This window comes from Schistocerca serialis, chromosome 2, assembly GCF_023864345.2.
Source record: "Schistocerca serialis cubense isolate TAMUIC-IGC-003099 chromosome 2, iqSchSeri2.2, whole genome shotgun sequence".
Lineage (NCBI taxonomy): Eukaryota > Metazoa > Arthropoda > Insecta > Orthoptera > Acrididae > Schistocerca > Schistocerca serialis.
The window spans coordinates 1158742497-1158754486 of NC_064639.1; the positions used below are offsets into that span (position 1 = coordinate 1158742497).

The following is an 11990-nucleotide window of genomic DNA, read 5'->3' on the forward strand; positions in this document are numbered from 1 at the left end:
TTGGCTAAATTACATTGCAATAGAGTCTGTGTGTTTTTATACTCTTTCCTTAAATCGAAACATAATGTGTTTACATCAGAAAACAGTTTTGCTAAGGTAAACAAAAATTATAACAGTTCATTGTTTGTTTCGCAGGTGGAGACGTGATGAAACGAGAAAGGCGTGACTGCATTTTGCCGCTGACGTAGACAGCACCACCTCGCTTGCAGCGATCGCAGCGTTATGGAATAAGAGGCGGAGGACACCGAGAATCCAGAGCAGAGTTGACACTGGAGAGTCTTCCGTGTACCAGAACGCACATTTGTTGGAGGACCCCATCCCACGTGATAATGGATATCACAGAAGCTTTCAGAGCAGAAGACATATCAAAGACGGACTTCTTCGATTTCGTCGTGGCCCCCGACGTGGGTGACCCGCCGCACGCGCTGACCTTCAACCGCTCGCTGATGAAGTCCATGGGCATATTCATCGAGAACTCCTCGGTGAACAGCGGCGCCGCCCAGATGGGTGCGTTCCAGGAGCTCAAGGAGGCCAACAACAACCACCTGGTGATGGCGTCCGCGGCGGGCGCCGCCAACGCCGGCGGAGACCCGGGGGCGCTCGCCTTCTCCGAGCACGGCTTCTGGTCGTCGCCGCCGCAGTGCGACAAGGAGACGGTGCGCCTCGAGACGGCCTTCTTCGAGGACCTCAACACGTACTGCTGGAGCCAGGACAGCGACGCGTCGGGCTCGTCCAGCCACAAGGAGGCGGCCACGCCCGGGGGCGGCGGGCGGCCGGGGGCGGCCGGCGGCGGCAACACGGACGGCGCCATCTACACGCTGACGGTGCTGCACGGCAACGAGCCGCAGCCGGCCGGCGCCGCCGCCGCCACGTGGTACCGCCCCCCGGAGGCGGCGGCCGCCAAGGGCGACCGCGGCGCCGCCTCCGCCGCCCCCGCCGGCGGCGCCCCGGAGGCCGGCCTGCGGCAGATGGCCGCCCAGCAGCAGCAGCCGCAGCCGCAGCAGCCGCAGGCGGCGCTCGACATCGACGCCATCCTCAGCATCGTGCCCGGCGACGGCCACGCGCGGACCAGCGGCCCGCCCTTCCACTCCAACGGCTACCACCCGCACCAGCCGCACAGCCACCAGGACGCCAGCACGCTCAGCCCGCACCAGGCCATGGCCCACGAGATCAAGACGGAGCAGCAGCAGCAGCAGTACAGCTACGAGCACATCTCCGAGTCGTCGCCGATGATGGAGACCAGCGGCGACGCCGAAACGTTTGGTGGCGCCACGGGCCAGACCGCGGCTTCCAACAACAACAACGACTGGAAGATTGGCGACAACAACAGCGGCACCAATGTCGACTCGCTGCTGAGGAGTGCGCTTCAAGGCAAAGGGGCCTTCTTGAACAGGTAAATTTTATATCTTATTCATTTCTTTGGGAGTCTTTTCCCCGCACTCATTCTAAGTGGTCAAAATAGTTCGTTTTAACTTCCACAAATGCATTTTAACAAACGAGAACTTTCTTTTTCACATTATGTTAATGTAAAACCCTCATGTCTGAAAAAGAGAATCTTTTCATTCATACTATGTTTTCTTTCCACTGCGTTGCATACTACACAAATGTAGTTTTTAATATCCACTGCACCAGTTTTTTCTATTGCCAACAATGTTTGTCCAAAATTTAGAAAGTTGTTTTCCTCTGTACTGTCTCAAGTCTTTAGCACACATTGACAAACATTTTTCACCCACTAACTGCTTGTCCTCTTTGAAAATATTTATGGAATGACGAAACTTTTGGTCAAATTTACAAACACATCGTAACGTACTCGAGGTTTCCGAATGTGTGGTTAGTATATTTTTTACACAAAAATGCATTGTGAGACACCTACCTATTTGTCTGAAGCTGTGTCACTAACACACTAAAGCTTTTCACCTGCCGGACTTGAGTCTTGTTTCGTGACTGATGCATATTTCCCAGTTCTTAATTTCTCCTGAGTCTCCCTTAAGTTTGGTTTGTCCCATCTTGCTGCTTCCACAGTTAAGATAACTAAGCTGCAGTGAAACTATCTACGCAAACATATAGCTGGCTATTCTATAGTCACGATGGATTAATAGAACAAGCTGTGGTCAGATGCAGCAGGCTGAACGGGGTCCCGTGAAATTTGCCAGGCTTGTGGAAAGCCAAGTTGCCCTGTTTTGACCGGTGTGCTTCAGTACAGACGTACTCTTGTGTTTCCGCTGTGACAGGCTGAGCTGCTTTAATGGATGCGGGGGAGAAAGGGGCAGGCAGGGTTGGAACAAGAATTTGTGCACCTCTTTGTACTAGCTAAGGATGTTCGTCTCAGTTCGAAACCACATTTATATGCATACAGACCATTACTCCTAAGGTTTTCCGTTGGCAGCCTATACCGAACTATCTCTATTGTCTCTAGAACAAACTCGACAGCTTACTAGAAACGAAAGTCACCGAGAAAATGCCACAAGCAACTGTGTAACGCTAGTCGTCATCGTCAAGAAATGGTTATTTACGCACGTGCGATGATTTTAATAGCACAATTAACACACAGTTCATAGCCCATTCCATGGCCAGGTGACTTCCTGTCGCAGTTAGAGAGCAGGAGACCCTCTCTGGATAACATATCTGTTGTGGAAGCTGGTTGGGAGTAATGCTGTAAGAGTGGTGTGTAATAACTTTAGAGAAATACGTCTACAAAATAGAAAAAACTGCCGATTTTGGCTACGGTTGCAATGCTTTTGCTATTCGTCCACCAATGGAGAAATTGATGTACTGTACATGTCTTTTTTTGGTTTTAGGCCTCCTTTCTTAAGCATTCGCAGTTATACAAGTAATACAGGTTACATACTGTCTTTTGCGACTGTAATAGGTCTTATTTAGACCATAAGAGTATCAATTTATTGCAAAAGATCTTCAGTGCTTACTGCAAGAACTTTTTTTTTTTTCAAATATTTTTGTCAGGGTCGTTAGCAGTTCTCATGTTTTACATTACACCACTCTCAGTGACTCTGTCAAGTTAACCCTAGTAACACTGAAGAGGGGAAAATTCTACATTCCTACTAAACAATTAAATATTACTACACCAAATTTTATTCAAGGGAAGACATATTTTACACGTTATACATTACTTAAGTACAGTTATTAGATCCCCAATGGTTTGATAAATACTACAAAAGTCCTGACTTATACCCTACTGAGATCGTAAATTTTACGAGGTTTCAGTAATCTAAGGTTAAAATTCGTAACTCAGCTCTCAACCCAGAACTGATTGCACACACACACACACACACACACACACACACACACACACACACACACACGCACGCACACACACACTAGTCAAAAAATATAAGGTCACGCACACTCCCACAACCATTGGAAACAAAACAAACGACTGTCATACCATACAATATCAAAACAAACTACACAAGGTGTAAATGTATCTACACAGCAAGAAAATGTAAATATATCTAGCATTAGTGAAGTACAGTGTTCTGAAAATCGGGCATCTAAGTGTGGAAGAACATTAAGAACGACGTAGGAAGCAAAAGATCATAATTAATGATTATAATTGAATATTGTCTAACAGTAGTAATGTAACAACATGAGAACTGTTTACGGATTGACAAGCAGATTTGTGATAAAATCCAAATTGTTACAGTGTTAACTGAGAATGCTTTGAAATAAAGCGAAATGCCCAATATGGTCCAAAAAAAGTCTTTTATTAGAGTCGCAAAAGGCGGTATGTAACGTATATTACCTGATGTACTGTGCGGTAGAATGTCCACTTACATTTGCCTGGATGTGGCATTGTAACTATCTTCAGAATTGTAAGTTTGAATAATTTCAAATAAAATTTCCTGTTCATTTGACAGTAGGAAGTGTGTCGAAATAGCATTTTTGTTAAACTGTGACGTGATGCAATGCCCAGTAGAAGGGTTATAACTAAATAAAAGTGGACATTCGTCTACGTAGTTCCTAATCAGTTTCTCAGTTGCTAGACCCAAAGGAAAGACACTGCTACCTAACAATAAACGGTTTTTTAGTGAAAGTTATTGTACACAATGAAGCAGCTCAAACCCTAATGAACTTTTATATTAACTGATTCCGGTCGCAGCAGTCTGCCTACGTGCGTAATCTTCTTAAGTTTGAGTTACTGATGTTGCAAAGGCTCTGCAATCTTTTGTGATATCTTCTGGGTGATCATTTGTCACAGGTCACTCTCTGTCTCCGTCTTTGGACTGATTATTTTAAGCTCGCATTTGGCAAATCTGTTTTTGCTCTTTTTGTTAAAGTCTTCATTGGTCATTAAATGTCATAGGATTGCAATATCTATAAAAATATCCACTACAGTACAGAAGTCTGCTGCTCTTCTTTTACGAGTGTCATTTCAAAAGTCCTGCTCACTGCAAAAGCACAACCGTTACGGTGGCGTCATCAAGTTGAAATTCATGACGAATGTCTGCGAGACTTGAGGCGTGACGTTCGTGTTTGCTGGTTCGCGTTACTGTCTAGTGGATAATTCATTTTTAAAATAGAAGCTAAAATCGAGTCAGGTCGGGTTGCACGGAGTGACCAGCCAGCGTTTCTGCAACCAAATCGAATCCCTAGGTGGAAAGAACGCAACGAAAATGCACAACGCTTTGAGAGAAGTATGCGGGAACAGTGTACTGGACCGTAGCACAGTATCACGGTAGTGTGCTCGTTTCCGCGAAGGCCGGCTGAGCACTGTGGACAACCCAGGAAGTGGAGAGCCATCAACTGGAACAGAGTACACCTCTCAAGTTATTGTTGATGATATTTTGGGAGAGGATTGACAAAAAAGCATGTGAGGAAACTGCATACGAGGTCAGGTTTTTTGTCACTTCAGTTAACATAATCGTAACGGAAAAGTTGCAGAGGAGAAAAGTTGCTGCCAGATGGGTTGCGTATGACCTGAGGGAAGAGCAGTTCGCAAAAGAATCGCAAAAAGATTGCTTCAGTGTTATCGAACAGAAGGAGAACAGTTTCTGAAAAGGGTTATTGCAGTTGGCGAAACCTGAATACGAGATTTTGAGCCAGAACTGAAGTCTCAGTCGTCACAATGAAAAAGTTCCGTCTCTCCACCCCCAAAAAAGTTATGCCGCCAACATTCAATGATGAAACTGACGATGATCTTTGCGTGTGACATGAATAGACTCATAGCTACAAATAGAGTGGCCAAGGAGACATGTGTAAAAGGCGCGTACCACAAGCTGCTTCTGCAAGATGTTTTGCGCCCGAAAATTCGTCAAAGAAGGCCTGACATACTTGCAGTTGGTGACCTCATTTTGCACGATAGTGCAAGACCGCACACTGCCCAGCCAGTGATAGAAACGCTCGACAAATATGGATGGCAAATACTTCCTCACCAACCGTAGGGATACAGTGCTGATATGAGCCCACGAGACTTTGATTTGTTTCCTAAATTGAAGGAACAACTCGGTGAAAAATCTTTTGTTACAATTGGTGAAAATTCCGGTGAGGTGACCTGAGTAAACAGGCAGGTCAACAATGATGATGCCCTATGCACAGTACAGACGTTCCCAAACCGATGGGAAGCTGTCACGAGCAAGAATGGTGATTATATTGATGGCCTGTATACGTATCTTGTAAAATAAATTATTTTCTTCATTTCTGTCTGAAAGTGTGCGCAGAATTTTTTAAATGACCCTAATAACTGTATATTGAGCAAGCAGTAAAGGAAACAAAAGAAAAATTCGGAGTAGCTATTAAAGTCCATGGAGAAGAAATAAAAACGTTGAGGTTCGACGATGACATTGTAATTCTGTCAGAGAGAGCAAAGGTCTTGGAAGAGCAGTTGAACGGAATGGACAGTGTCTTGAAAGGAGGATATAAGATGAACATCAACAAAAGCAAAAGGAGGATAATGGAATGTAGTAGAATTAAGTCGGGCGATGCTGAGGCAATTAGATTAGGAAATAAGACACTTAAAGTAGTAAAGGAGTTTTGCTATTTGGGGAGCAAAATAACCGATGATGGTCGAAGTAGAGAGGATATAAAATGTAGACTGGCAATGGCAAGGAAAGCGTTTCTGAAGAAGAGAAATTTGTTAACATCGAGTATAGATTTAAGTGTCAGAAAGTCGTTTCTGAAAGTATTTGTATGGAGTGTAGCCATGTATGGAAGTGAAACATGGACGATAAACAGTTTGGACAGGAAGAGAATAGAAGCTTTCGAAATGTGGTGCTACAGAAGAATGCTGAAGGTTACATGCGTAGATCACATGACTAATGAGGAGGTATTGAATAGAATTGGGGAGAAGAGGAGTTTGTGGCACAACTTGACTAGAAGAAGGGAGCGGTTGGTAGGACATGTTCCGAGGCATCAAGGGATCACAAATTTAGCATTGGAGGGCAGCGTGGAGGGTAAAAATCGTAGAGGGAAACCAAGAGATGAATACACTAAGCAGATTCTGAAGGATGTAGGTTGCAGTAGGTACTGGGAGATGAAGAAGCTTGCACAGGATAGAGTAGCATGGAGAGCTGCATCAAACCAGTCTCAGGACTGAAGACAACAACAACAATAATTCAAATTCCAGTTTCTCTTGTGAGGTCATGTATTTTCCTGAAAACTGTTACTCAACATAGTCTAGTGCGAACTCACGATTTTCTTATACACACCTTTGCCTCTTTTCATTTCATCGGTCTCCAGTCATTTCTTTTCCTCCTCTTCTTCTTCTGCGTCCTCCCTCCCCTCCCACTCTTCCATTGTCCTTTTTCTTTGACCCGTGACAAAAGTGCTGGCCCTCGGAAACACGCGCCCCGGTTGCCACAGCTCAGTTGCGCCACTAACGAGAGAACGTTGCCCCTTGTGCAGGTACAACGGCGTGCACAAGAGCGACTGCCTCAAGGACGGCCACACGGAGCTGCGCCGCGCGCTGTCCACGCCGCCCGGCAGCCACGGCAGCGGCTCCAAGACGCCGACGGCGGCCGAGTCGCCGGTGTTCGTGCCCGAGGCGGCGGAGGACAGCGCCGACAAGAAGCCGCTGGTGCAGCACCTCCAGCTGGACAGCGGGCCGGCGGGCAGGGCCGCCATGTTCGACGACGGCGACCACCACTCCCCGCCCGCCACCAGCGTCGACGACATCCTCTTCTCGTTCCCGGGAGGCTTCGACGAGAAGATACGGAACATCACGAACGAGGTCGTGGAGTCGGCGAAGCGGTTCTGCGTGATGGAGCAGCAGCCGCACGACCAGCACCACGCGTCCATGTACATGGCGCGGCTCCCGCCACCCACCCACGACGGGCTCGCGCTGATCCCTCTGAACCACCACCACCAGCACCACCACCACCACCAGCACCACCACCACCACCAACAGCACCACCCCCACCAGCAGCCGCACCACCACGCGCTGGCGTCGCCGCCCGCACCGCAGCACCAGACGCCGCCGCCGCCGCCGCCGCCGCAGGCGCCGCCGAGGGCCAAGAAGTACTCCAAGAAGCAGAGCTCCGCGGCCAAGGGGGCAGCGCAGCAGGGTGCGGCCGGCAGCACGCCGGGCGCGCGCAAGGAGCGCTCGCTGCACTACTGCAGCATCTGCAGCAAGGGCTTCAAGGACAAGTACTCGGTGAACGTGCACATCCGGACGCACACCGGCGAGAAGCCCTTCTCCTGCACGCTGTGCGGCAAGAGCTTCCGCCAGAAGGCGCACCTCGCCAAGCACTACCAGACACACATCGCGCAGAAGAATCTGACACCGGGCGGAGGCGGAGGCGGCGGCAGCGGCTGCGGAGGCGGCAGCGGCGTCTCCAAGCCGTCCACCAACAAGAACCGGTACGCCGCCCCCAAGGCCTCGTGATTACTGCGGCTCGGACGGCTCCTTCTCCTCTAAAACGGTCGCAGCAGGCTCCGAAACAGACTTTCTGTCCAGTGGCTGTGTTGGCACTAATGTTACCATCTTCAGAGCATTTGGCTTTGTAGGTCAGTCCGTATTTCCGAGTCACCAACTACGTCACTGTTATTAGCAAATGTAATTTTTTTTTTATCTCGTGGACACACAGTGCATTTTATATAAACTACACTGCATATTTTAGTTTATAGATGCCCCTGTGAATTTCAATAAGTGTGGAAAGTTATAAACGTCCCGTTTTTCTTTTTACTCCTGCTGATCTCTCAGTATTATTACTATTATTATTTTATTGTTATTATTTAATACTTGTTTTTAAGTTTCGTATAAATGTAAATAATTATATCACAACGATAATTTCGGCGGAGGCGATGAAGATGACCATACCAAACCACTGTCCAAAACTTCACGGAGTAGCACAAAAATGACTCGTTCACATTTTATCAAGCATTTTTGCTGAAAACACAGATGTCAGTATTCTTCCATAAGCGCTGGAATATTATACTACTCGAAAAAGAAAAATATAATTTTGTTACAATATTCTTTCCAGAAAACTACGACAAAATCATATGAAGAATAAAGAGTAACATGTGGAGAAATTCCATAGTGAGACCAGAACATCCTTGACATAAGGTAATGCCTTCTGCTTTTCTGAGATATGCTAGTGTGTGGAGCAATGTGACAGAAAAATAATCATTCAATAAAGTGGAAAGTGTCTCAGATGGTTTGTTTCGACTCCAGCTTCATAGTTAACCAAATTTATTCAGTTATCACAAATAGAAGGTGTTTCAAACATAAATCAAACTCTAGTGGTGATCGATCACGTCGTGGGCAACTGTCGTTAGAGACATAATGGTCGCTGACGCTTCCTCACAGTGCTGGGGGCCATCTTGTACTGGTTATGCGTCTTGCTCGTTCGGTGAAATCTCATCATCCTATGGCCCGCAAATACAATAAAAAACGCCTAGCATTGGGGAAGCACCTCTAGCAAAAGTTGTTCCAAATCACGTGATCTGTCGCCCTCACAAGTTTCATGCAAAAACTTTGGAACACTCTGTATATTACGTTTGCATAGATTAATGAACGTAAGCAACTACTGTTTGTGCTTATTACGATTTCTTATAATGTTCTCAGTACTTCTGAGTTCCACATATCGGTGCAAAACAATAATAATATCACTGGTGTAACTAGTAATAGCAATATCACTAGCATAACTAAATATTTTGATATCATAATGTGTGCAAATCCGCACTTACCTACTCCTAATTTGCCTGTGTTGTTAACTGCCTCTCTGACATGGATCACTTGTAATAGCTCAGTAACATAAAAGCATTGCATAAAAAAGCTGAGAGAGTCATGTGCCATAAAAATATATTTGGATTTTAAAAAGAGAAACTAATTGAAGCTGTTAAACACAAATAAGTACAAAAATATCATACAACACTACTATGTCTCCAGAAATCATATCCAAAACAGTAAATTTTGACATGTCTAGACATGAAACTGTAACATACTCCAGTACAATTGAGTGCAGTTATGATAGCTATTTCTTGAAAGATGAGAACCTATTTCAGCCACAAGGTGTGATCTGCTAATCAGTATTATAAATGTAGGTACTTATCTTCTCTAAAATAACATATTCATCACTTCATAGACAATGTCTGTACACACACACACACACACACACACACACACACACACACACACACACACACACACACACACACACAATTAATTTCAACTTAATTGCTGTTTAATGCATTACTCATATAAGCCAGCAGTTCCAAGTATTTCTGTGTGTACACCATGGCATTGCCTCTGGAAGACTGGGGATGTTTTTCTTGTTGTGAGCATCTTTCTTCATTTCACTGATAATTTCACAGCCCCATAAATTCTTCAAAATTTTATAATTCATCTATTTTTGGTGGTCATGGTTATTGGTATAGTTAGTAATTTCTGTAGTTTTCCAGTATTTGATAATCCATATACAACACTGGGTGATATTTCAGCAGAATTATTTCCTCCATGTCATTCACAAAAAAGAGCAAAGAAAACACTACCCTTACAAAGCAGGCCTATGATTAAACTGTTGCTGGTAGTTCCTTCATAATATTGTTCAGTACACTGGGAGTAAACATACTGTTTTAAATATGCATAACTGAGATTACTTTATGTAGCTACAACTATCAGTTTATATTTACTATAAGTATCACTTTCATTTCTCCACATGTCCACACAGCAATGACATATTCTTCTCCTTGAAATTATTTTCGTGACTGTGTAAGAAACTCACTATCTCTCTTGTGAATCACGTTATTTATTGTAGCCCATTTGATCACCAGAGTATTTGTCAGACTTTAATAGCAACTGACATTTTCATCTCAACATCACAAAGCACAAACATATCAAACTGTCATTGAAAATTAAGACTTAATCACAAAGAGAGTAAATAACTGATCATCCTTGTGTTTGAGGTGAAGCAGTGGTGCATATCAAGTGAAAATGGTGTAATGAGTGAGATCATTTAGACAAATCCTATAATATGTATACTATTTTTCCCAATCAGTTGAGGTAATTATATTAGGTATAGCAGTTATGAAGGCCAAACATTTGTTGCCAATTCATATTTTTATATAATGTTTATATATGTGTAATAAATGTTGTTATACAATTTAAGATATTTTATTTATGAGATATTAAAATACAAAGAAAATAAAGATTTTTATGGCTATGCATATATGATTGCAGCACTGTTTTCCATATCATAAAATATATAATAAAATACAGAACAGACTGAAATAAGTGAACTGTTTCTTAGCGTTAGTTAAAACTTAAAGAGTGTCAATGTCCTTCAAATTACATACAACTGTATCTTTTTTACCAGATTAATAATATTTTTACACAATTAGTGACTGTTTTTATTTACTGTCCCACAACAAAATAACTTTCATTAATAAGGCTAAATGTTTGAAACTCATAAAATATTTGCAAATGTCATACTCCTTTGTAGACGTGTTTTTCAGAGATCTCTATAACTACTCCACATTTCTATTTTTATCTGTTTGCAACAATCATTTTGTACTTAAGACAGGCAAAGATAGCCCTCTACACTGAGTATGTGACAACATTTATATTTTTACACCAAACACACCATGCCGTATGTTATTGCCAACATTATTTATTGTCTCAATTTATTTGCAGAACCCTAGGAGAGTATTAATAGAGGCAAATCAATCTCGTTTTTTTTTTTTTTTTTTTTTTCTCTGAATATCTCAGTCACAGAACTGCGAGATCAATATGTTTATTTGTGTGCACAGATGTCATAAAACCCTTACATATTACCACATACTGATTTTATCTTCAACTACATTTCACTGTCAAATGTTTCAGTGATAAAGAATTAACACAAAAATAAGGCGCCTCACAACAGGACCACTCCATCTTATATGGATGACACGTTACTCACTCACTGGATAGTGACAATACTTAAGCATTCATATATACATTTCATTACTCTCCTGTCAAATTACTAGGCAGTAGCCTCAATGGTGTCACATTTTGACCTCCAAAATGGCACAATGTAATGAAGAACTGTGCTAGAAGTGTGCTGGCTGCTGAGGCAACAAATGGACTTAGAAAAAGAAAATTATTTACATAAACAGCAACATTTATGTACTTCTCATACTGCATATTTCTGAGATGGTTTCAGCAAATGAAAAATGCCAGATCTCATGCAGAAGGGTATGGATCCACAAATGAAGATTATACATCATAACCAACAATTAAATATACATTCACTTTTTTATGGAATTACTGAGGTGTCAGTCTTATTCTCTCCTTCAAGAAATTCCTTAAAGAAACAATGTTGACATAACAGTGATTTCATCAAAGAGAGACAGATTTAACAGTAAACAGAGAGATTCTTCATGTAACTGCAATGAGCTTTTAACATCTACAGGCACTGAAGAGGACATTTATCAGGATTTCATCAGTTTTAAGTGTTTTTGTGCAAGCAGTATATGCAAACTGTACTGACTGTATGCTGGAGTACCAATTACTGCATACTATATACTACTCTTTGCTTTTCCTCCCAAGACATTCCGTG

At 43.3% G+C, this 11990-nt stretch overlaps 1 protein-coding gene across 1 annotated transcript in view; it reads left to right on the forward strand.

Annotated features, from left to right (window-relative positions):
• Window positions 1-10619, forward strand: part of LOC126456684 (uncharacterized) — an 856126-nt gene extending 845507 nt beyond the window's left edge. Inside the window, exons 4-5 of the mRNA XM_050092426.1 lie at window positions 136-1393; window positions 6859-10619. Coding sequence (XP_049948383.1) covers window positions 330-1393; window positions 6859-7837 — 2043 coding nt within the window. The 5' untranslated portion in view covers window positions 136-329 and the 3' untranslated portion in view covers window positions 7838-10619. The remainder of the gene's footprint in view (window positions 1-135; window positions 1394-6858) is intronic.
• Window positions 10620-11990: the final 1371 nt, after the last annotated feature.